The sequence below is a fragment of the Lissotriton helveticus genome, chromosome 3_1 (genome assembly GCF_964261635.1).
Source record: "Lissotriton helveticus chromosome 3_1, aLisHel1.1, whole genome shotgun sequence".
Taxonomy (NCBI): domain Eukaryota; kingdom Metazoa; phylum Chordata; class Amphibia; order Caudata; family Salamandridae; genus Lissotriton; species Lissotriton helveticus.
The window spans coordinates 1931940842-1931968227 of NC_136061.1; the positions used below are offsets into that span (position 1 = coordinate 1931940842).

General features: G+C 44.2%; 1 protein-coding gene across 1 annotated transcript in view; it reads right to left on the reverse strand.

The window, feature by feature from the left end:
- Window positions 1–27386, reverse strand: part of ADAMTS7 (ADAM metallopeptidase with thrombospondin type 1 motif 7) — a 625092-nt gene that overhangs the window by 102946 nt on the left and 494760 nt on the right. The window contains exons 18-21 of the mRNA XM_078682968.1: window positions 26654–26867; window positions 22605–24434; window positions 21563–21715; window positions 17254–17427 (exon numbers count right to left, since the gene is read on the reverse strand). Coding sequence (XP_078539094.1) covers window positions 17254–17427; window positions 21563–21715; window positions 22605–24434; window positions 26654–26867 — 2371 coding nt within the window. The remainder of the gene's footprint in view (window positions 1–17253; window positions 17428–21562; window positions 21716–22604; window positions 24435–26653; window positions 26868–27386) is intronic.

Sequence of the window (27386 nt, forward strand, 5' to 3'; positions counted from 1 at the left end):
CCCTGCCTTTGACTCATCGGCTATATCAAGTCACACCTTCCTCTTGGCTTGCGCAAGCTCCGCTAAGATCCTGCTTCATCAACTCCTGGTGTTTGTCTTCAGTGTGTGCCCAGCCCATCCTCCCCTCAATCTTCTTTAGACTTGGGCCAGGCAAACGTTCGGGAGCCACCGCCATCAGAGCTGATGCAGGCACAGTTCACTGCTGCAAGCCTTTCTCCATCTGTGGCCCCACTCAAAATTCCTGCCCTGTCTCCGCCAGTCTCTGGAACGCTAATGCCTATTAGTGTTCCATGGAGTGGCATCTCAAAACTGCTACTTCATCGCCATTTGGCTCTGCCACCCAATTGAAAACCATTTTCTTATCCTCTTTAAGGACTTCACTAAATTCAACAACTTGTCACGCAATTAAAGTTCTTTGCACAAATTTGCCTGATTTCATTTTACATGCTTTAGCTTAAACTGTTTTTATTGCTCAAGGCCCTCCTTTCTTAATACTACACTAGACCTCTTAAATGTAGGCTTGATGCCAAAAGCAGTTTATCCTGTTAGAGAAGTGGTCAGCCAGATCTTAACATATACATATGTTTTTCAGTGCCTGTTACTAAATGGTTGGTGAACGGAAATCACTAAATGATTAGAATTCATTACAAATAAAAACTTTATTCTCCCATCGGCCTCCTTCATTCTCAACAATTTTATATCATATTAATAACTTAGACTATGACACAAAACTTTACATCTTAAAAAATGTTATCATTGCTAAAAGGATCACCGCCTTACACAACTGAAAAACTAAACAAAAACAAACTATTGAAAATTAGCTCTCATATATCTAACTAAGGCCAACCCTGAAAAAGTGATGAACGAACTGTAAAACAAAAAGTTACTTCTCCACAAAATCTGTAAGGGTAACTTCGATATCTGTGATCGAATGCAACACTTTTGGCACGTTGTAAGCCGCAGTAACTCTTTCACTTTTCTCTGCAGCTGTGATTTGTTTTGTCACCTTAACACGGTTTCAGTTTTCTCATGACAGGTACCTACTGGGATTTAAGTACTCCCTCATGTGCTATTCTCTTACTACTTTTATACTCATACCGTACTTTAGTATACGCTTTTAAGTAAGTTGTTACAAGACATTTGATGTGAAACATGTTCATCAATTTTTGGCACTGTGTGATTATGACAAAATATCATCTATGTAAACAAGCTTTGGCACAGCAGATAGGTCCCATCTTTTGGACCTATTTGCTTTGCCAATGCTGTCTGCCAATTCAATGCAGTGTCAGACAAAATTTAAGAAAAAAGGGCGCAATGACATGTGTCATTTCCTAGCCAAGCGTATGCATGATGATACAGACGGTTGACTACAAGCTGACGCGGGCAAAAAAAAATTACATTTACTTATCCAAAATGGAATGGTAAATACAACAAATGTAATTTAACTAGTGCAGAAATGGTACATGGTACACAGAGAATGGATCCTAATTAGAAATTATTTAGTGAAATGTACTGTCTTACAGCTTTTTTAACAGGTGTGAACGTTATTGCTTTTTGTACTGCATTTCTAATACCCCCATTGTTTTTATTAACTGGTCCAAGATGGATCTGCAAATTAAATTATTTTATTTAACTAGTGCAAAAATGGTACATGGTACACAGTAAATGGATCCTAACTAGCAAGTACTTGGCTAAATATACTGTCTTACAGTTTATTTATATAATTGTATTAGGTGTGTACGTTAGTGCACTTTCTAATTTGGTTACTTGCTATACTTCTCATACTGATCAGTATTGTTCCATTTCTATGCTTACTACCTAAACTGTAAGAACATGAGATTGTTAATATTACAGTTTTTTATTTACATTTTAAATAGTTATTTTTATGGGGAAATAAGGAATACAAGGATGTCCTTTGATCACAGACTTCACTTTATCAGAACAATATAAGAGTTCCTTCAGTGATGCAGGAATGAACAGGCTTTCACTAGCCAGTGCGTTTAACTTTTGCTGAAACAAGGTGTTGAGCCATTTCCCCTTGCAGAACAATACTTTGGGTGTATGAATAGTGATTTTAATTGTAAGCAAAGGGTCAAGCTCAAGAGTTCACCTCTAGTCATATATATCTTCGAATTCCTGAAAAGAGAAAAGTTCTAAAAGCTAAGACCCTAAATAAGAACTCTAGTTCCTTTTGGAAAACATTAGCTATACACACACTCAATCGACAAGAATTCTACTTCCGTATTTCACTGTGGCCCCCACATCGGTGTTTCTTCCGCATTGCATTAGCCAGTCAGCATGACCAGCGTAAAGAGCTACCACCTAAACAAAATGCTGCTCCAATGTACGACAATTTACAACTGCGAGGTAAGAGCTAAACTGTAACCAGGTGAGTGCTCTTTTTCAGCCTGTGTACATGACAACAGGGGAGAAGGGGAGTGGCCCTCTGATGAAGATGGAAGCCGAACACAGCTTTTTTTTACGTCTCGCCTAGGCAGTGCGTGCACTGCATGCGCTGTCTCAGCGAGACATACAGTAATCTATATGTTGGCTTAAACTCCGTGTAATTTGTTTTTCCTCTTGCGATTGGTTTACCTGTGGCATTGCTGTTGTTATCTTGCTTTCTGTTGGCTGTTGATCCTATGCTAACTTCCGTGTAGTCCCGAAGCAGCGGCGCCTAACTACAGTTCACGTCCGCTCGGCTCGCACTTGTTTTAATTGCGTGCAGTGGGCCATGTGTTTCTCACGCCGCGTTTATTTATTTATTTTGGAGATCACCAACTACGTCTGTAACTGGAGACTCTCCTTTGTAGGATTAGCCTCTGAAACTAGAGCAGCAGCATTGCATGATAGAATTGTGCTGGTCCACCGCGCTTCATGTTTGCCATAAATCACGTCATCTCCCGGGGCAGCCCCCACCACCTCCCACAACTCACAGCTGCTCCGACAGAAGGATGCTTAACAAGATGATTTTAGAGGGACGGTGGAAGCATGTGTGCCATGACTTTAGCTATAAAACATATGCTACATTCAAAACCTTTAGTCAAACATGGTTATCCTCCAGCCCATTTTATTTCATGGGTATAACTGCAGTTTCTAAACACAGCTATTAGATGCCCCCATTTGTTACACAAAAAAGCCTTACAGTGAGCCATTTTAAGTTCGATTATCCCATAGCACGTGGAAAACAGAGAAGCGATTTACAAAAAAGTAAAACAAATTAAATCTATACTGTTCATGCTTTATTTTTGTTTGTTTTTTAAGTAAGGCTCGTGAGTCAAGCATGGCAGGCACTTCAAAGCTCTGATAAAAAAGTATATTTTCTATACGCACATTAAAATAGTGCTCCCGGAATAAAAGCATGCAGGATCACAAACTCTATGCTCAACATCCCAAATTCTAAACTTGCACAATTGTATTTTGTAAGTCATCCCGGAGATCAGTGTTACGTTTGAAAGACAAATGCTACCAGCTTCAATGACAATCTGTGGCTTCCCTGGTATACCTGCAACTGTCAGGCAAACACAGAGCTGTTCGTTATTTCATAATGTGCAAATGGTTAAATATTTATGAATGCATTCATTATTCTTTGAGTAAACACATACGTTCCCTAAAACGTTCACACCTCTGAGCAGTGCACAGGGCTGGTGGGCAGGAGACCATTTGAGAGGTGAGGAGGCATGTTCAGCTGCGGTAGAGAAGTGTGAGGGGCATAGTGTGTTTCATTAAACGTTGTTGCTGTTTCCTTTTTATTCACTCTCCGCTTGCTGGTTTTCATTTTTTACCGAGGCTCGAGCCGCCGCTCTTCATGTTTGTAATAAATCACCTCATCTCCCCGGGCATCCCTCACCAACTCCCGCAAGTCGCAGCTGCCCCGACAGAAGAATGCTTAACAAGATGATTTTAGAAGGACGGTGGAAGCATTTGTGTGCCATGACTCTATCTATAAAACACACGCAACATTCAAAACCTTTAGTCAAACAAGGTTATTCTTTGTGTAAACACACGCAATCCCTAAAACGTTCACACCTCTGCATTTAGATATGAAATGTTTGCTTTGGAAAAGAATACATGCTTTCTTCATAAATCCATTCAAACTAGCCTGTGTAGAAAAGCATACATTTCAGTTTGAACTATAAATTAGGCCCATAGCCATTAAAATGTTGCAACTGCAACACTGATTGGGGACTCACAAAAACGATAGGAGGCGTGACTGGCCGCTGGCCTTGAAATATATTTGGGGTCACAAAAGAGTTTGCCACAAGCTCGACATTTCCAACGTATGACTGACTTTTTCAGTGGCCTCGACGGTTAGGGAAACCTGTTTTCATCTAGGGTCATGTGTGATATATGCTGCCCTTGGGTAGCTTAGTTGTTTAGCTACTTGCTGGACACACGTATATGTCTACTCTCATTTCATTCCTGCATCACCCTAAGTGTATAGTTGTCTGAATCAGTCTAAGAGCGACATTAAGCACCAGGCATTTATTATTAATTTGTTCAAGTGTGTCATCTGCATTGTGCCTAAATGGTAAATTAAAACAAAATAGACACCATGTCATGGGCATTTGAACATATATGTACTGAAACATGAACTCCAATGTGCCAGTCGCCTCACTGGTGCCAGCCACTTTCCTGAAGTTCGCAGGTTAACATACCCATAGTTTTACTGTTCAGTTGCTATAAAATCTTATAATATGTTATAGTGTGCACTTTCTTTCTTTATTTAATCACCCCAGTGTAAACAAAAACATACATAAAAAACATTGCTATTTACAATGCCAATAGCTCCAACTCCAACAAATGCGAGACCTAGTGCATTGCAAATGCTTGTTTTTCTTGGTCTGCATGAGTTAGAAAGTATTGAGGGGACCTTAGGATAAGCATCCCTAGTTCTAGCATGTTCACGACATTAGTATGCTTTTAGATGATATCGCTTTGACAATTTTAGGCAACAGGAAAGCTTTCTATTTCATTCTTCTTGTAAGTGCAATGTGAATTATTCTGCAATTCGGTGCACAGCCAAAAAATGCAAAAATGCATTTTAAGATACGTGGGACTCTTCTTCCAGCAAGGTAAGGTATTTATTCCAAGGTCTGGTTCTTTTTTCTTTGTGGGCTTTAAACACTGTATTTCGAGACATAGCATGACCAGGTCATCGTTTTTCCATGATGTTTCGGCTTCTCTGAGAAGGAGGTTTTTCATCCCCCTTTGTAAGATTTGCCTAGGTTTTCCTTTTTTAGCTCTTTAAAATGGCTTCAGACAAAAAAAACGTTGTGTAATGTCACAGTGCCCCCTGCATCATCTACGAACCTCTGCAAGACAAACGCAAACTCAGCATTTTCTTTTCTCAACGCTGACAGAATTGATGAACATAATTTCTCAACATTAGTAATCTCGTGACATAGTTGTGGCCGATGACATTAAGGTTTTTTGTCAGCAAAAACGGTTTTGGCAGACAGCCACCGGGAACGGTTGTCTAAGAACTACATTCCCAAGCCAAAATGGAGACTGCCTGGAACGTTCTAATAGAAGATTCCTAACACTGGAAGGCCTCATTTGTTTCCCCTGAGGGTTATCCTTTCTGGCATATGTTGTCTCGATACTCAGAGGAAACTGAGACACTTTACTTTCTGCTGTGGCTTAAGAACAAAACGGGCCGTCATTTTTGTTCCCCTCGTAACTTTGAATTATTTTTAACACCATCTGTAAAATGGGCCAGTCTAGATTGCCACTACCATCTTGCTTACATAGTCCCAGTTCCTTAAATGTCATGCCAATAAAAACACACATTCACCCAGAGTGAGAGAAGTTTGTTTCGTTTCAAAGAATAAGATCTTTCGTACAAGGCGTGGAGCGATCCTTTCCAGTCACCAGTTCAGCAAGCTGTGAGTTTTACCCACCTAAGGACAAGAGACCTTAAAAAGCTGTGTTGTGGAAAGCGTTGTAGTTCTCATAGTACACTGAAAATGTCTACAAAGGTGAACACTTCAGATAAACTCCCATAAATGACTCTCCTCTTCATATGAGGAGGAGGAGGCAGCCGGACACCATGTGAACCTATGGGCCTTGTATTTACAAATTGGGTGATAACAGAAACAAGCATTTACAATGCAATGGTCTCGGCATTATCAAAGGTAGAGCTATTGGCATTGCTCATGACATTTTATTTTTTCAAATCATAAATAAATGGCATTGTCATTTACATTGCCAATAGATTAATCGTTAAATACATGGCATTGTCATTTACAATGCCAATAGCTTAATTGCTCGCAAATGCATGACCGATTGCATTTACACCCACACAGAGCCACCCACAGAGCCACACACACACAGAGCCACCCACACACACACAGAGCCACCCACACACACACAGAGCCACCCCCCCCACACACACACAGAGCCACCCACACACACAGAGCCACCCACACACACAGAGCCACCCACACACACAGAGCCACTCACACACACAGAGCCACCTACACACACAGAGCCACCCACACACAGAGCCACCCACACACAGAGCCACCCACACACAGAGCCACCCACACACACAGAGCCACCCACACACAGAGCCACCCACACACAGAGCCACCCACACACAGAGCCCCCCACACACAGAGCCCCACACACACAGAGCCCCACACACACCTTTTCCACACTTTTTTTTTTACCTATGCCCTTGTCAGAAGTAAAGTTTTCAACCTTTCCAAGAGTGGTAAAGATCATATTAGAGTTTCAGGGTGTCACCCTTCTTCAGCCAGGCTAGCTTGAATCCAGTGGCACATTCGTAGAGGTTATTATCAGAGCTCTGATATAATGAGAACAAAGACATAATTTGGCACCTAAATATATGGCACCAAATTCAAACAAGTGGATTTTTTTTTTACATGACACGAAGATTTATGAAGTTTCCTGCTTCATGGACAGTGAGATGTTTCGGTCCTCGACCTAAAAAATGGGCCACATCCCCTTTGGTTATACTGCATAATGGGGTCTTCAGTCACCCGAGTTACAGTATCACTGCTCAGCTTGCACTAATGACAGCTATACCACTGGGCACACACAGTATGTGTTAGGAGGAGTGACTCAATTCCCTATTATTAAATGCAGCAGCATGTGTACAAAATTGAAAAGGAGGCCTGATGAAAGTTTTCTGTGGTCGGGAAGTGTGTGGGAGACAGAGACCTTGACATCAAGACTCAAACTATAGCTTAGAGAGATGTGTGTGAGCGTGACAGAAAGTCTTCACATTTCAACAAGCTTGGTTAAGGAATGCTGAAAATAAATACACTAAGTGCAGTTTGAGGTACTTTTCTCATTTCTGACTTTGGCCTAAGAACAATAATATTAGTTTCCACTACTACTTCAGCTGAATTTACTTATGTCTCCACATAAATTTGAAACATTTCCCACACATCTGGGCAGTCATTATGGGCTTCACAGAATGCAGAGCGCCGTTTGTGGTACTGTTAGTGTGTGTAAACAGAATGATCTATATTAAAGCTAAGTGGGTGGATGATCCTGCAGTGATAAACACACAGGTTGGGGAATTACAATCTTATCCAGCACTAAAAAAAACTTAACATGGGGTTTAAAAATCAAATAACCAAACTTACTCCCAAACATTCCACTAAAATAACATGGAATGCACACTGATATCTCAGCAGAGGTGCCCCTTTTCACGAAAGGCTGGAATCTAATAGATTCAAGCACAAGCAATAAATAACCTCCGAGCCCTATGCTTTTATGTTCTACACAGAATAGGGAAACACGGTATTTCTTTGCAGCAGACAGTAACACACTGACATCTTTTATATCCCTCATTAGTTTTATATGCAGGATGAACTTAATCCAGGCACTATGTAAATACCACAACAGATGGTAAAACAGAAGAAGGTGGCAGGTGGTTTCTACTCCTGCCTTAGATTCATAAAGCAAACCATTAAGGGTTGTTCACTACATACTTCCAATTAGCTGCTAGAAAGAGCTGGCAGCTAACATAACATAACATCAAATGTATTGTCAATCTGAAAGTATGTTAAAGGATGAACGGTTGATAAATGACTCTTAAGTCTACCTTTCCATTTACTTTTATTTTAAAATAGGATTGCATGCCTGATTTTCCCATCTCGAGGAGCATTATGTCTTCGTTTCTGAAAATTGTCCTTACTAGTGCAGAGATCGACTGAATTTTATCTGCGGTGCTGTGAATGTTTCCAATTTCCAATAGGCGCAGGGTTCTCAAAAAGTACACAACTCACTGTATAAAATATGAACCACTTATGGTGTGACCTTCAGTAAACCCCTGCCCCCTATTCAATTAGAACCCCGGAAGAAGAAAAGTCATACTTCCACTTGCTCAGTGGTAAGGTGAACCCCAGTCTGCTCTGCTCTGATTAGATGAACCCCCGGTCTGGCCAAACCTGGTAAACAAAGTACAAAAAAAAATATTCTCTATAATGTACAACAACTTTATAGTTACAGAGAAATGCTCTGCCTAATGTCACGACTTAATTGGGACAAGACCGAAATGTTGCTTTCCAGAACTGCAAGGCACTCTGCCTTCCAGTGGCCAGGCCTAAATCATGGAGCCTCCGTGCACGGAGCACAAAATTTGAGTGTGCGAGCATAAAGTCGAGGTAACAAGTGCAAGAATGAATACAGTGCTTCAATGGACAAACACGATGTGTTTTTAGTTTGCGAGAACCGAAATATTTAAAAACATACCAAACCTTACCAAAAAGTGATTTTCGAATTTATATACAAGAAACACGACAAACATATACAAAGACTAAAACAATCAGCAAGTGTTTTCTTCATGTGAAAAAATATATGCGAAGTAGCGTTTGCACCAATTGTTTACACTTCCTTTGGGAAAGAGCGATATATACACCTAGAGGGACGTTATATAAGGCCCCTGTCCACTCTCCCACCAGTGTACCACCAGGACTAAGGCCCATCAGTCTTCATATTGTGGCTGAGACCCCAGTTCTCATCTGTGTCAGGGAATCCCCAGTTGTCCCGCAGTGCCATAGTGCATCCTGATCTATGTACTTATGCAACCTATATCTGGGCAGGTGAGGATCTAGCTGGCTGATGAAGGATGGTGACTATCTTAGTTCCCATTGTTGTTCTGGTGATACCTCGCCCTCCCCCTCTTTAAGAGGTTGGTGATGCCACAGTTAAGGACCTGCTGCACCCGAAGATGGTGATGCACTGGGTCCCACTGATAATGCCCCCTTACCTGGGGATGGTGATGCACTTGGTGCTTCGACTCTGGCTGATAATGGCCCTCTCCAGCTCTTCAAGCTGTCCGTATTTCTTCAGTTTCTTCACCAGGCTCTTTACTGCCTTCTCACTCCACTTCTCCTCCTGCCCACCTGGTACTCCCTGCTCGCCTCCCCCACCCTTCTTCTAACCAAGGAGCCTCTTCACTATGGGGGGGGTGAAGGGCAGGATGGACATCTTATCCCCAGGAAAGGTAAGATGTAATAGGGTCTGGAAGCTATGAGAAGGCTGAGGGAAATCCAATGGTGTATTCGACCTCTGATGGTCCAATTGGGAGAGGACAGTTAGTTTGAAACGGTAGTTATGGGGCCAGTTGTTGGAAAGGCAAGATTGGCATCTTACCCAATGGTTGGAAGAGTGTACCCAAGATAGGCACTGAGTGGCTCTGATGGATAGTACAGGTTGCGGGAAATGTGACAGTTTGAGGAAGCAGTGGCTATATGGGAGCAGTTCTTGGAAGGGCAGGGTCGAGAGCTCTCGAAGAAGTTGCTACGAGGAGAAATGAAAGTATCTTTGTTACCCCACCAGTAATATGCAGTGGAAGATGGTTTGTTCTTAGGGTGAACTCCGGCTGGGCCAGAGACTTGTATTTAGAATGTCTTAAGTGTTTTCACATTCATGGCCAGTTCTGTATCTGGACATCCATTGTATGGTAAGATTTATTTGGCAATCTGTGAAATATGCGGTGGAGGTTTGGGGTCGGGGTAGCAGGACCCATGTCTCTGCTTGTACATTTGAAACGTGCCATCCACCCATCCTCATTGCCCATAATACGAAGTTGTTTACCCCCTGGTGTGTCATATTGAGATCGAAACGTGTGCCCGGGCGGCCTGCTCGCCCAGGGACGTCTTGCCAACGTGAAATGCGGGAATCTTGCCATGCTGTGGCCTGGCTGCGCCTGCTCGGTGCCAGCCAAGTAATTGGCACTTGTGGGAACGCTACAGCGAGCCGTTTCCTTCTGATGCGAGCTGGCTGGGCTGCGGGGGAAGGCTTGACATGTTGGCCTTTCCGCCTCATTAGGTCGTAGGCTACTTACTGAAGGCCGCGCCAGTGTGGAGCAAAGGCCAGTTTGCAAGACCCGTGGATGCTGAAGCAGCCTCTGTGTATGCATTTATTTATATCAATGAAATGTGCGTGGGCTCGTCGAAGTGGAATGCTTTTCTTTTGGGATGACGCGCAGCGACACCAAAGCCAAGGGAGGCAGAACATTCGGCAGGGTGAAACCACATCGCGGGGTTCCGCAAGATTGCAAACTTACTACTATCACCACTGAATGATTTATTTAGCGAGAGGGGGGCGGGAAAAGACACGGCGGGGAAAGAATACAACAGCACAGCGGCCGACCTAATCAGCAGGAGGAGGGCGGGAACAAACACGGACAGCGGGAGGGGGACGGGAAAAGACACGGCGGGGAAAGAATACAACAACACAGCGACCGACCTAATCAGCGGGAGGAGGGCGGGAACAAACACGGACAGCGGGAGGGGGGCGGGAAAAGACACGGCGGGGAAAGAATACAACAGCACAGCGGCCGACCTACTCAGCGGGAGGAGGGCGGGAACAAACACGGACAGCGGGAGGGGGCGGGAAAAGACACGGTGGGGAAAGAATACAACAGCACAGCGGCCGACCTAATCAGCGGGAGGAGGGCAGGAACAAACACGGACAGCGGGGGGAGGGGCGGCAAAAAGACACAGCGGGAAACGAGGACAGCAGCGGCCTACCTCATCTTAAGGAGCCGGAAAATGGCGGCCGCAAGCTTCTGAAAATTTTCGGATTCGGGGGCGTGTTTAGGCGTTCTGAGTGACGGTGACGTCACAGGGCGAAAGAACGCCAAAAACACGCACCGAATCCGAAAGAGACGGGGCTTGTTTGGAGTGACTCCCTTCTCCTCCAATGGCTGGCCTCCGTTTAGGAAGCCAGCCAATGGAGGAGAGGTGGAGGAGAGAGGCGGGTTCCAAGCCCCGTCTAAAAATCATTAAATCTCCGACCAAAGACTGCGCAAGCGCAGCCTTTAGGTCCTCGACCTAAAAATTAGCCCATTTCCTGAGGAAGTGCTAAATCCAGACTGGATCCACCAGCCGAATTTCATCCACCATACTATCCAAAAGTGGCAACATCTCTTTACTGCTGGATTGCTAAAGGAAGCAAGTCTTATTTGTCTTTCAACATCCATCTGTCCCAGCTGATTCGTTGCGAGAGAAAAGGGCCGGTCTGCAGTTGGCAATAGGCTGTTTACATTGTAGTCCTTTCACAGCGTTTGAAGACAATACATTTACCTGAGTAATTGACTATCTCAAATTAAGTTTGGTGAGCCCAAAAGCTAAAAAAAAAACATTAAAGCGTAGAGGAAAGGACATAGCAATATTTTCAGAAAGAAGATGGGAAAGACATACTGCCTGTAGTGTTAACTATATATGAGCACCCCAGAGAGGCCAAGATTGAATAGATTGTGAGATTAATCTGCAGTGTTACATCGAGGTCTTTGCACAAGAGATGTAACGACTTGAATGGGCCTCCATACTTAAATTTGCAATCAGCCAGTAAATGTAATAGCTCCCTGGACCCCCTTACAGCTCCTTTGCCTCTAATACGGTATAGGCACAGAGGAAAAGAGTTCCCTCATTTTCATAGGGAGGAACACCCCCTTTGGATCATGCCAGCACTACATGTGTACAGAAGGGGTTGTGCAAACTTCTATAGCGCCTTCTATAATATCAAAGTGCTTCGGCAGTGCAGAAAGTGAGAAAACATCCCCAGGGCACTCTCCCTAATATGGCCCCAAGTTTGTTTCCCTCTTGCACCATCTACAGATTAAGCTCCACTACAGCAAAGAGAATTTTCATTTAATCAGTCAGAATTCTGCACCCCTTTCACAGATTACAACCACTATCCACAACTGTACAGATCTAATACATTCATAGAAAGACAATCTGCTAACTAAGAAGGGGAACTCTTTCATAAAAAAATACCAAAAGAATTGAACGCAATGCTGTTTCATGAGAAAAAGCCTTTTACCCTTTTACGGTGTCCCCCACACAAAGATGATATAACCAATGAATGAATAAATAGATGAATGTATGAATTAATGCCTTGCTGCAAAAGTCTGTTAACATCCTGCCTATCCCACATTTAAACCATTTTAGGTCCAACTCTGTTTCATGTCCTCACAAGGTTAATAAAACAAGTACCTTTGAATTTGGTGCTAGTGATAACTTCTATTTATGGTGCCAATAAGCTGGAAGGCTGTCAACAAATATTACCAAAAACAAGTGTCTTTTTCGCTGATGATGAGGACTTTCTAGCTCACAGGCACATACTTTTCCTTTCCAACCGATATATACTGAGGTTGCTAATAGTATAAAAACTGTGTAACTCTTATTGGACTTTTTTATACAAAAATATTCCTATTTGCAGCAGAATATTCTGCACTTAGGTCAGGCCATGTGTTAGACAGGTCAGCCTTAGGGTGGTCTTCCCCAAAACCTTTTTTGCCTGCTTACCTTCTCTTTATGCTGGCATGTGCTACCCCCCCCCAAACATGATAACATTGGCTTATCCCCATTTGGTATATTTAATTTAATTGTAAGTCCCTTGTAGAGTGGGGTATCATATACCCAAGGCCTGTAAATTAAATGCTACTGGTAGGCCTGCAGCACTGATTGTGCCACCCACACAAGTAGCCCTTCAAAGATCTCTCAGGCCAGCCACTGCAGGGCCTGTGTTTGCAGTTTATGCCTTTACGAATTGGCATTAAAAATCCATTACCAAGCATTAAACTAAACTTTTATTACACACTAGCAGCCCGTCCCGACGTTGTCCGGGTATGAATTGCTGCCGGCCAGTAGTATATTGTTTTGTAGGATTTCGTTTTGATAGCATTTCTTATCTGACAGGCCTGTGAAACGCTCCAATTCACAGTGCACTGCGGATGCACTTAAGAGTGCGCGTTCAGTAGTGTGTGAACTCGAGTTTCCCTACTTTATTTTTCCTTGCAATATTATATAGCACGAACTCAACAACATGGCATGAGCACAATTTACATTACAGAAGAACACATTCATTTGTGGTAGGCACGGGGAGACAAAGCGATTTGCCTGGAATCACAAGGTGTTGAGCTGATGCCAAGATTCGAATGTAGCTCCCCAGCTCTAAAGTTCGCAATTCTAGAACTTGTGGCAGGAGGTGTGTCTAAAAGTGTATGTCGATGCTGGCCATCAATGAGAGAGACCTGTGCATTTTTCAAATGGGTGGTGAAAAAAATATGAGTATGTTGCTGGAGATGTGGGCCCCAATGTACTTACCGGGTAAGGTTAACACCCATTATTCCGTAACTTTCTTTCCGCATACTTTCATTACGAAAGTACCATGACTCCACAATGCCATTATAACGCATGGCCTTACATTTTATATGCTTTTACCACGCATACATTTACAACGAAATTCGTTGTAAATGCATGAATGGTAAAAGCATGTTTTTTTTGTAAATGTTTGGATAAGGTAAGTATGGGTATAGGGGTATATGTTTTGGGGTACTGAGGTATATGTTTTGGGGTGTTTGGGTATTTTAAGGGTTCAGATATAGTTATGGGGTACAGGGGTGGGTTTAGGGATAGGTATGGGTTTGGGGTACAGGGGTATTTTTAGGGTTCAGGGCTAGGTTTGGGTTTTGGGGTATAGGGGTATTTTTAGGGTTCAGGGCTAGGTTTGGGTTTTGGGGTACAGGGGTAGGTTTAGGTTTTGGGGTACAGGGGTATTTTAGGGTTCAGGGCTAGGTTTGGGTTTTGGGATACAGGGGTATTTTTAGGGTTCAGGGGTAGGTTTGGGTTTTGGGGTACAGGGGTATTTTAAGGGTTCAGGGCTAGGTTTCGATTTTGGGGTACAGGGGTATTTTAGGGTTCAGGGCTAGGTTAGTGGTACAGGGGTATTTTTAGGGTTCAGGGGTAGGTTTGGGTTTTGAGGTACAGGGGTATTTATAGGGTTCAGGGCTAGGTTTGGGTTTTGGGGTACAGGGGTATTTTTAGGGTTTAGAGATAGGCTTGGGTTTTGGGGTACAGGGTATATTTATAGGGTTAAGATGGGTTAGTGTCTAAGGGTGTTGGGGTATTTTAAGGAGTACGGGTGGGTTATGATTATGGGGTGCAGGGGTATTTAAAGGGAGCAGGGTGGGATTAGCACACAATATGAGACATGGCATGAAGGGCGGAACGTACCACACGCCCCCAGCGTTTGGCAAGCCCACAGCACAACGCAGACACGCCCACAAGGGACTACTTTGCTGGCACGGTTCTTTTACCTTTTATATGTATATGGTGGGCGTCTGCACAGCCTATGTCCTTCTGCTGCAACTGCCCTTTCCAACGCTGTATTGGGTGTTGTGATTGGTGCTGTGGTTCCTGAGATTACCCGCCTCAAAGGTTTGGGTTCTCTCTTTATTATATTAGTATAGATACGTCACCCCTAAGGTAGGTCCTAGGTAGCCCATAGGGCAGGGTGCTGTGTAAGTAAAAGGTAGGACATGTACTTTTAAGTTTTGCATGTACCGGTAGTGAAAAATACCTAAAGTCATTTTTCACTACTGTGAGCCTACCCCTCTCATAGGTTAACATTGGGATTTCCTTGTTACACTTTTAAGCTGTAATTCCCGATTGAGAAGGAGTAGCCTTATCATGTTTTATATATTTGGAATGGTAACGATAAATCCTCATTACAGGTAAAGTTGTATTTAACATTGCCATTTTAGAAATGCCACTTTTAGAAAGTTGGCATTTCTCTGCTCTTAAAGCTATGTGTGCCTGCAGCTTGTCTCCAATACACGTCTGGGGTGGGTCACAGCTTGACTTTGTACATTCCCTCTAGACAGCCACAGAGAAAGGAAGGTTAGGTTTGTCTGAGTGCCCATCTGCATCCTGATGGGTCATCCTGGGCAGGATAGGAGGGAGGAGTTAACACCTGAATAGGCAGTGTCATTCCCCACACAAAGTGTTGATTACCCCCTACAGATAGTCTGGAGCCATGGTTGGGAAGAAAAGACTTCTGTGCACTTCAAAGACCCTTCTTTGATGTCACCCCCACCTCAAAGGCACAACTAGGTATAAGTACTGGGCCTCTGACCCCATCCAATCAGACACTTTTGGACCTGTGAAGAACCTTTGTCAGAAGGACTGCTGTGCTGCTACAAGGACAGTCACTTGGCTGGACTGATGCCCTGGAAGGATTGCTTCTTTACTGTGCTGCCCTGCTACCTGCCACTACTATCTGACCCTGCTGACGGAAAGCTAGACTCTGCTTTGAATCCAGAGTGATCTCCAAGTGTTTGTTAGCTTGCCTCCTGTTTCTGAGACTCAGGTATATCAAAGTCTCATCCTCTGGTCATGTGCCTGGTCCAATGGAAGTGTACACCGGTGATTGCTCCAGTGGAACCTTCGCATCAACTGCTTGCATGAAGCAGAACCGACACATCGCCCCTGTTGCGGGAGTGGACCCAGCGCATCGCACTCGGAACCAGAGCATCGCCTCCCGAAACCAAAGCATCGGAACCACGCATCGCCACCGCAGCAGTGTGGGAAGATTGATGCATCCCCTCGACTGTGCGGAGAAACCGGGTGCACTCAGAACCAAGGCATCTTGTCTTCTGCGCTTCATCTACGGAACTGACACATCGCCACCACTGTGTGAAGAAAACCGACGCATCACCTTGACTGCGGGATCGACACTGATGCATTGCTTAGCTGCACTCCGCAGGACCAAGGTACTTTCTTCAGTGGGCCTGTGTAGCTCCTGTATATGGCCTGCACTTCATCGTGGTCTGTACTTATGACTTAGCCCCGGTCCAGTGCGACCAGATAACCCCCATAGGCTCTAAGAACAGTTTTATTTATTAAACATTATTCCTTTCTCAACTTTTATTGAATTTTTATTGTTTTGGTCTTGATTTAGCACCTTCCCTGCTGGGCACATTCCCCCACTGTGCAGGGGGGAGGGGAGGCACGCACAGCACCCCGTGCTCATTACGAGCTCAGCTCGTCATGCAGCACTGTGCTCGTGTGCTCATGACGAGCTGAGCTCGTCATGATCACACCCGTTTTCATTGAACGCTCGCACAGCAGGGGAATTAGCCCGGCATGCGAGCGTTCTAACGGTCATGACGAGCTGAGCTCGTCATGAGCACACGATCACCGTGGCTCATGACGAGCTGAGCTCGTCATGAGCATTGAAGGAGTTAGATATATAATGATTGTCTATTTTTCTAACCTGGTGAGGAATCTTTCTGTGGTGTTTTCATTGAGTTACTGTGTTGCGCAAATACTTTACACATTACCTCTTAAGTTTAGCCTGACTGCTCTGTTCCAAGCTACCAGAGGGTGAGCACATTTTAACTTTTAGTGTGTATCTTACTTACCTTTATCAGGATTGTGGTTCCTGCCTGAACAGGGCGCATACCTCCGCCAGCCAGAAATCCAATTTCTAACACTATGGTAATCATAATTCACTGTCAGTGGGTGTGTCATTTTGATGAAAAATCAATTCAATTCTATCTCTAGTGCATTATCAATCATTCAGAATTAAAATCCCCTTCTAAGATGCAAAAAGTTTCAACACCTGACTTTAGTTATCATACTTGTCTGGAACTAAAACCTGTTTCCCCCAAATTTAGAGCATTTAAGATATAAACAACTAATGTGCAATGTAATTACAATCAATGGGACTGTAGTGCAGCTGGGTATATTCTATGGTTTTACTACTGTTCAGTGTGCAATGTTGCACTGGATATGTACAGTGCAATTACAACCTTGCTCCCGTGTATCGCGCAGTTACACAGTTAACATGCAAACACTGAATATAACTTTAGATGAGCTTAAGGTTGGAGGGACCATTTGCAGTTCAACTGATATGCCGCTACGCAATGCACTGCACTCAGGATGGGTTTGCAGTAATGTATAGTGCAGGGGCTCTGCTCACCTCTCTCCATGATGAGGTATACCAGTCCATACAAGGCTTGGGCTGACATGAGGCCTCTGACGGTGGCTTGTACACCATCAACTGGCAGTGGAATGGTCGAAGGAGCCGCTCATCTCGAGTATCCACACATTGCACATCACGCACCGTTGTGCCCCCGCCACAGTTCTTAGAACACTAGAAAAAACAGAAGGTGCACATGAAGAAAATGGAGTGCACTGTACCCTCATAGAAAAAGCTGCACTTTTCAAATACAGTCCAACAAAACGATGACTAAATTCATTATTGGTAATCCCTTTTATGCAGTCTTTTCCTCGTCACAGTGCATGCTTCAATGAGGTGTGTTGTTTTGAGACAGGCACCCCATTACCTAAGCTGAGGATAACCCTAACCCAAGCATTACCACCTCATCACTCTACTTCAGCTTATTTCCTTATAAGTGAGTACCAATCAGCAAATTGCGACATACCAAAATAAGACAATGCACCAAAATCAAAAGTGCTACCAATGGCTTTAATGGCTTTAATGGCAGTTATGACGAGCTCTGCTCGTCATGATGACAGCTCCACTGTGCATCATGACGAGCTGAGCTCGTCATGAGCGCCGAAGGGGTTAATAAAACAGCCTGACTAAGGACTATTATATGCACAATATAAAACAGTGTTGCTATAATTCTTCTTGAGCATCAGAAAGACAGAGATTAGTGAGAAAATGAATAACAATAAACAAAATAGGAATACAATGTAAAAGCATGAATAAAGGATGAGCAATGAAGACAACTTTGGATGAAACCCAAAATTAAGAAAAATTTAAAAGTGGTATGACCATTAGGTATATAATGACACCATATAAATTTGTGATAACATCAATTCTATCCTGAACATTTAAGTTACGCGTCAACAATATCAACATCTACTTTGGCAACGTTTGAAAGTAAAGGGATATTGGGATACGGTTGAAAATATTCTTATTATTTTTACAAGCATAAGTTAATTTTGACCTCTTGTGTGTGCTTCTACTAGTTGAAATAATAAAATGTAATATGACAATCAACCCTGTTGTATGATGAAATTAACAAAACGGATCTAAAATATGAACATTGCTCGATTCATATTGTAAACTAGGATGACATATGAATGTTTGCGAACTGTATGTAACATTAGTATGTATAGAATGTGTGTATCCGAGACCAGCTTGGTAAAATTCAATACCCTAATGATAAGATGAAAAAAAGGGGCATCTCCTCCACTAGGGTAGAGGAGCGTCGCCCCACTGCTTCTCGCAGTGAGAGAAGTAGAAACATAAAATAGTAATGGCTTTCTGTTATTACCATTTTATGTTTGGTTGCGGGAGGGCGGCGCTGCTCTGAGACAGGGGAGGGGAAGAGTGGTGTGCCTGCCCTCTCCTGAGTGTGCAAAGACAGTTTGTTCGGCCCCCGGTGGCCGCCCAAACCAGTCATGCGCAGTCTGCCTTTCCTCCATGTAGGCTGCATGCAACCTACATGGAGAAAATGGCCTCTCCATTAGCCCCTGCCTGGTCGGCGTATCGACCACTCACAACGCTGCTTGGGCAGCGTTGTGATTGACTTAGGGGAGGGCGGGAGCCTGGCTGCCTTCTTCTGCTTCCTGTTCCTGGAGAGCAGGAAAGAAAGGGAGACTGGAGCTCGGGCCCCCGTTCAGCACTGCAGGGGCCTTTGTTACGCCACTGATTGAAAGAGCAAACATATTTTAAGTAGGAAAGCAATGCACACATCGTGTTTTTTAACGCAATAGTCTAAATCAATGGTTCTTAACCTATGCTCTGCGGACCCCTGGGGATCCGTGATGCCTACTCAGAGGTCTGTGACTTTTTAGAAAATGAAATAATATTAAAATTAATAAAGTGTACATAAATAAAGAAACTAAATTGAAAAATGTAAAACGTTCTCCAAATGTGAATGAATTTGAAAATAGAGGCTAAACATTAAGTTGGTATTCTTAGCTTTATTCTTTGGAGCTGCACAAGTATAGCAAGAAGAATATAGTGCAGACAAGGAGCAGCCTTAGCTGAAACGCTAACAAAAAGAGAGCAGACATTAGGAGGAAAAAAAGACAGTGATATGCTACAGGTTAGCATATATCTCCTTTGTTTAAGAATTAAAAAAGAAACGTATAAACCCTCCAACATTCCTATTAAGACTACAATTTCGACTTTTCTATATTTAATTACGAATTAAATAAAAAATATAGAGGCAACTGTGAATTAAATAAAGGTCTAGAAACCACTATACATCAAAGACGCACACAAATATTGAGTATTTGTGTGTTTTTTTTATGTATAGTTGTTTGTATATTTTTGAGTATTGTTTTAGGGTTTAAATCATAGACATTGCATGGCTGGGGGTTCCTGGCTTTCAATAATGACTCAGCGGGGAATCCTGGATTCCAATAATGATTCAGTCGGGGTCAGCAGAACTCAAAAGGTTAAGAGCGGCTGGTCTAAATCATTAATGGAAGTCAGGAGTTTCACACATTTTTCTGTCAGTGGGGAGTAATGAATAGAAAACACACTGACGCAATAAGGAAAACAGAAAAATGCTTTAGTGACCTATGCTTGCTGAGCACAAACTATTGAATCCCAATGAGCCGAGGAAAAGGAACAGGGGCCCTGAAGGTGGCAGGTGCATAACTATGCAGATTGCTTTTGAAAGTTTTCCAAGTTGTGAAAATGATGATCAGATCTCCTTTCCTCTACAATTAACATTCCACAAGTCTGGAGAAAAGTCGCTTGACATGACAATAAGCACTTATGGGAGGCATTATATTGTACACAACACATGACCTCAGATGCAGGGCTAATTTAACAAGTACAAACACACAGGGATATAAGGGGAAGCGCATATACGAAGCTCGTATGCCCCAGGGTGATCACAGCTCTTCACTCTGAGACACCCAAATGGGAGTCTGCAGACACTTGAACAAGGGACGGGGTGGATAAAGGTTGGAGAGAGCCTTCACTAATAGAAATACCAGCCAGTCTAGAGATAAGACTGAGATAAGGCTGACAGTGAAGGTTTAGATTAGAAGCTCAGAGTGACAATTTACTAAGTCACTTTGACATAATCTCTTTGGCCCCCAGGTATCTGTCTGAACTCAAATGTTTCCTGGCTCTGTATCTTCTCACTTCATCTGCCACTGTGCCTGTACACAGCATATCCATGACCTAGTGCCACAAATCTTCCATGAGCTAAACATGTGCCTTCTCTTTATTTATCATACACCTTCCAAGTCAACTGTGAATGGTTCACTGTCAACTAATTAAGAATTTGAGCAGGTCTGTAGCGCCCAGAGATCCTATGCACTGCCATGCATTTATAGCGGTATTACAAGAGTTTATACAGCACAGCTTTAACCACATGGGCAAAGAAGTGCACTATGGAGCCGACAATGTCTGATCATGTATGCAGTGTATGGAAAGCTTGAGTATGTCTGATCTGGGTAGAGACATTTAGAATTTCTTTTGTGCCTGAAGAACCAGATAATGTCTGCAGTACATAGTGAATATCAGCAGTGCTTGAAGCTTATACGCATGTCTGCATTGCCTGGAGAACCTGGGCATGTCTGCAGGGTCTGGGTGTATTGCATGATAGCAGTGTCTTTAAGGCCTGAAAATGCTTGCATTGCTTGGAGGACATGTGCATGCCTACCATGCCAGAAGAGTGTAAGCATGTCTGCGATGCTGGACATATCTGCAATGCCTGGAGTTCTTGAGTACGTCAGCAGAGCTTGGAGAGACTTAGCATGACTCCGGTACCCAGCATACCTGACAGCATGCAATGCTTGAAAATCCCAACCATGTCAGCAGTACACAGACAGCCTGGGCATATCTTCAGTGATTGGAAACCCTGAGCATGTCTGCAGTGCTTGGAAACCTATACTTGTGTGCTGTTACTGGAAAGCATGTGTGCCTCTATGGGCAATCAGACAGAAATGAGGGCATAGGTCATGCCAGTCCCTATATTTCTATTATTTTCAGGTAGGTCATGGAAATTAAATTATATGTTTTTTACCATGTCCACCATCTATCTAGGTTGCTCATGGACCAGCAGATAGGTGATGCATTTGACTGGTACATGGTCTTTCACATTCACTCTTCAGAGCACAGGAGCGGAAACATATCTTGCTCTTGAAGTATTGTTCGCACGCCTCACATAAAGACCAACGAATTCCCAGACAATATCTTAGGAAAACTTTCTGTAGTAACTGAGAGTGAAAATAGACATATATTGGATGCACTAGAATTCTGTAAATGTCAGACATCAGTCAATGCTTACTTTGGTCCAGTTGCCAACCCGCCAGAAAGAGCAAGGTCTGAGGTAGCAGCGGCGAGCTGGTATGGGCTTGTTGGCAATATCACAGTGAATATCTTTCCCACCGGTACATGTCACGGTCCGCCATATTGCACCCAGGCCACAGGTGGTGGAGCACTGGAACATGAGGAATAAGACAACATATATCACTGCTACTTGTTATAGATACAAACAAATATTGCTATCACGCACGGCCGGTGAGCTCAGTACTCATTATCAATCAATGCATCACTCAACTGATCAACAACTCATGTATACAATTATAAATTGTATCTCCCTCACCCAGACAGGTCAGCTTACAGGGTCCCTTGTGGCTGATGTGCTTATTAAAGTTTTCAACCAAATGCTACACTCTGATAGGTCAGTGTGTATCACTGCTGCACCCAGGGCCTGCCCTAAGCCTACTGTACATGGACACAGGAAGTCACTGCAGTCCTGGTGACTGTCTGCCCATCCAGCATATCAGCAAGTGATGTATTCTGACAGGATAATGGGTGTAAATGCTGCATGGGTGCCTGTCTACTTACACCTTCTTTGGAGCTTGCTGCAGGTGGTAATGGCAGGACTGCTTTCTCCAGCAGGCAGACCATGTATTCAGAGGTACATGCGTAAGGCTTTGTGCAGCGCTAACTTGGACTCTGCACAGTACCCCCTGTTTCTAGCCCAAGGTCTGGAGCAAGGACGTTAGTTATGAGACTAGTTTAAGTGATCGTTGGTCACAGATTGTGTGCTTTGTGGCACATATGTTTGCATGACAGAAGCTGTACCGAAAATAGTTTTGCAACAAATCTTTATTGTCGAAATCATTACAGAGACCAACATTTCATACCAGAAATGCAAACTGAGAAATATAAAACTGGACTGGTGGCACAAACACCTTTTGAATGCACCCACATACACACACTTGCAAAAACACAGACATACACACACATACACATAATCAACGAAATACAAGCAAACTCATAGTGATAAAACGTATACCAAAAAACACTGCTGACACACTTGCCTTGGTCCAGTTTCCAACTTCCCAGTACGCTTTGGTTATAGTGGGCTGTGTACTTTCCTCTTTCAGACTGCTTGGCATCCTTGGCACCAGTGTCTTAACTTCATCATTGATTGTCTTTGTTGGGAAGACTGTTGCTTGCGGTGAGCCCAGACGTCCCCCAGTACCACCTCTCCCCCAATCAGAAGAGGAGCTTGGCAAGGGGAGGTTTTCAAAGTGATAGTTCATTGGTAACTCATTGGACTCAGGCCAGGCAGTGGGAACTCTCTGCGAATAGATGGAGGTAGAAACGTGCAATCCTGTACCCTGCGTCTGTGCAAAGCGGTTCCAGTAAGAGGTAGGACGTGCACTTACACCAGCTTTGTTGGAAATGGATATTGTTGGTGAGACCGCAGTTTTGCTAATAGGCACTTGAGTCAGGTTTCTGTTGGAAGCTGGTGATATCACTGGTGGAATATGTGTTGTGTCTGCTAGCACAGTATAAATCTGTGTAGACGGAATGTACAAGCTTGGATCTCTGGGATCGTTGTCACCCGTGCCCTGAGTCCGATCCCTTCCTGGTGAGCTCCTTCTTCCGTTCATGTCCTCTTCCATGTCTTCTGTTGCTGGATGATCTACATAGTCAGCAGTGAATGGAATTGCTTCTACTGGCAAAGATGTTGGAGCAAGGTAAAATTCAGGTTTAGGTTGGATGGTCTCAGAGGTTTGCCCCAGTGAGGAGACAGTGCCTTTGTGTTCCTGCTCTTTATCATTCCAGGGAGAAGAATCACTTCTGGATGGACTTCCAATGAATGTACCATTGGCTGGTTGCTCAGTACCTTCATCATCATCACTGACTGTTTGATGACTGTCATGGATGTCGTTGCCCACACCTCCAACTATGTCATTATTCTCTTCTTGGGTTTTGCTCAAATTCCCGCCGCTTTCTTTGAAACGACCATCAATTGGAGGAAGCAGAGATGAGGGTGGCACCAGTGAAATGGGGACCGTAACCAACGTGTCAATCTTGGGCACAGCTGGGATACTCTGGGTGCCCTCAAAATCTTTCTTGGGTGAGCTTTGAGAGCTGTTTAACAGAGTTCCCTGCTCCCTAAGAGATGGAATCCCCAAAGAAAGGTTTTTGTCCACGTGCTGTTCTGAAGAGCTGCTGTAGGCAATAGTGGAGGTAGCTTTTGAGACGTTTACACTCTCTTCTGTATTTGACACAGTAAAGACATTTTCCTTGCTCTGTGTTTCAAGCTTGGTCAGATTAGCACCAAGGTTGCCATTGGCATCATCAGTTTCATTCCCCATGGAATCCTGCAGGCCCAGCCCATCATTTTTCTTGAAAAATGTGGGAGGAGTGGGCGAATATCCTTCGGTGATGTCCACTGACACGGGGAACTCCTCAGGCATTCCCTTAGTTTCATAGCTCTCGGTTGTTGGCCCATTCTTCTCCCCAGAGTGGTCATAAGACAGGTCCTCGTGGAAGTTGATAAAGTTGTAATCATAGTAAAAGTCATCCACAAAGGCGTTGCTGTTACCACGACCACCATTCTTTTTGCTATGGACGGACATAAAACCATCTTCGGGAATAATGTTCTCACTGTGCTGTTTGGGAATCCCTTTGAGTACTGGACGGTCAGGGATGTGGCCGATCTCATTGAAACGCTCATGGCTGGAGGCCCCGCTGCCTACCCATTCTGGGCTGAAGGACATGGTTGGCTTTGGACATTGTGGTAAGTTGCATGCGTTCTCAGAGACTGGCTTTTCAGAAATATTGCACGCAGCTCCAGTGTTGTTTTTGCAGTAAACCTGCCGCAATTTCAGTCCACTGCCACAAGTTGCTGAACACTAAACAAACAACATGAAAAGAGAAAAGGTTGAAAGGAGTGAATGAGGCTGTCATAAAGCAGTTGTCAAAGTGTTTAATACTGGGAGCTCAAGATGTGCTACAAAATTGACTTCAATCTTGAACGAGAACAAGGCAAAGACGAGGCCTCATGACCTTTAGTCCTTGAGTAGAAGAATAAAGGCATCATCTGAACTACCCGCCATTCACAGAGTGAGTGTGTTTATGTGTGTGTGCATGTGTGGTGGTGTTTGTGTGCCTGTGTGGGTTGGCATGCGCAGGTGCATGTGAAGCAGCTTCCAATAGAAGGGGCATTTTTCTACTTGGCACCAGAGGAACTGAGAGTCCTGTGCCTTGGCATACTGGGCATTTCCTACCCTGGTTTCCAGTATTAATATCTGGGTTGGAGCAAAGCAATGTCACAGCCTGGCTGGCTACCTTACGCTCGTCTGAACCCTGCAAGTGGATGAAGAAAATACTACCTGTCTATAACAGGTCTCCAACGCTGGTGTCTTTAATATAAACTATACTGATAATAATGCCGCGAGGGCAGTTGAGGGGTTGGACATCAACCTGATACTTGAGAATTATTTTGAGAATATAAAATTATCAGTGACGCAGATCTGGAGAAAGGGGGTGTCTGAATATGCTTCGCTATTCATTCTTTCTCTGGGGCCAATCATGAAAGTTAAGAGTAAGGGGTCATGAAATGGACAGCTGCACTGAGTGCCACTTCCCACCCACCCTAGGGGGGAAGCACTCGGCTTCCTAGGCAGTGAATACCTTCTTCCTTGAAGCCGCTCTGTCCTCCATCCCCATCAGATTTTGTGTGGACTACAGGCTACTTCTTTCCCGGGCTTCATCTGGTGGAGCTTCCTTTGCGGAAGGCTGCCAAATATTACAACACCTTAGGTGTGGCGCCGCGGCCATGGCGACTGACGCTGGACGCTGGGGATCACGGTTCAATTCCCGGCTCCGTGAGCAGGGGTCTGCCCAGCACCATGTGACTCTGGGCAATAGCTCGCTTAATCTTCCCAACGGCCCCCAGCGTCGAGATACCACTTCGGGGGTGATTTGTGCGCTATACTAGTACTGGATTTACATTTATGTCAGACACATGGCCAGAGAGATCACTCGCTCCATCCCCACCCAAACATAAGGGGCTCCCTTCGCCCCCCAGGGGAGAATAAACGGGTTTGTCTGAAATAAGAGGTGCGTTTAGTTGCTCTCTGGTGCATTGACGGTATAGAGAGGGCTTGTGCATGGTTATGTGTGTTTGTGATTCATGATCACTGTCACACAGCTTCTCCCACTGCTCTTCTCCAGCACCTGCTAAAGGCTGCCCAATTAAACTTTCAGGGACAGAAGACCACAGATAAGCACCAGCCACACACCAACAGCTCAAGGGCTGGACTTGGGATAGTCTAGACACTAGAAATGACATAAAAAATCATATCTCAGATCATCGTTCGTCTCTTTTTTTTTAACATATATTGAATTGAGTATATTGGTCAGAAATTCACTTCATTTAAATGTCACCCATATTTCGTTTGAGTGCCCTGCAGCTCCCCATAAGCTCCCTGGAGTCTCAATAGCTTCGCAGTTCTCCGAAACATCCACTAAGCTTCCTGAATTCACCCACTGGGAGTTGAATTACCTGCTTTTGTTGCCCTTCTCTTCTTAGTCAGTGGGTCCTTTTGGAACTGGCTATGACATGTTCTGGGTACTGTTCCAGCACTGGTGGCCGTCCTGCTCCTCAGGGGCTGAGGTGGACTGGACTATGAGGAACGGGTGAGTGCAAAGTATGCTTTCACCCAAACCTCAGTGGTTGCCGCCTGTCCTACAACAGGTGGACTGGTATAGTTATGAGCTTCCTGCCTAGCACACCCTGTGCTTGCCATCAGTGCTGCCATGTCAGGGATGACTCAAGTGAGAGTTTGGTGTACTCCTGATGCGATTAGTAGGATCTAAACCTAAATTAAAGGGGAAGATGCAGTCAGATATTTGGTAAATTGGCCCAAATCTGTCAGCGGGAACAATGGCTGTGTAACTGTCCTCTGAGGAGCAGTAAGCCGTCTCTAGTCCAGGTTTTGGTGGATCTTGGAGGACTCTTTGACCCATGTGTAACTACTGAAAAAAAGACATCTTAAGGCCCCAGACTTCTCATACCCGATGTGATGGACCCTGCGGGAAGCATGCTCGCCCACTCCTGTTAGCTCACCTCGGACCAGTTGCCGGCTTCCCAGTCTGACGGGCAGTGGATCTCCCGGTTGCACGGAACACTGGATCCTGGCTTGGGAAGGTGGCCGCATTCAGCAGCTGGAAGGGCTCTCTGCTCGTCCAACCCCACACTCTGGGTGCAGAGAACAGCTCTCCGCACAAGGCCCGACTCCCCACATGTAGAGGAACATGTCTGCCACTCACCGACCCACCACCTGCACCAGAACAAGCAGCAGATTCACACATTTGAAAATATCAACTGAGAATTTTGCAAAGGCTTGAACCTTCCCAAACTCTGGCACAACCAAACTGAAAGTACTGGCAAATAGTGTCAGATACAGGCAGGCTGTGAACTTGATGTGCTGGGGCTCTCTCACATCCTGACCTTGTGCACACACATCACCCTTGCAGCTGATGGACATACACAGATTGGGCTCTGTAGTAAATGGGTCCACGAGCAATTAAGTTTCAAGTAGGCTTTATTCAGGATGAAGAACAGCTTGACATCCACAGCAGGAACAGCTTAGAAAACCAACCGCTCCCTTCAGAAACCGCTAACTCACCTCCCCACATTCTACCATGACCTCACAGGTTCTAAGAACCACAAGCGTGACATGAGCATGGAATACCACACACCTCCCCCTTAAACAAAAAACAAAACAAAAAGAAAGAAGAGAAAAGAAAATAGAAAAAACACTAATAACGTACAAAATCCCTGAATTTCTAAGGAGCAA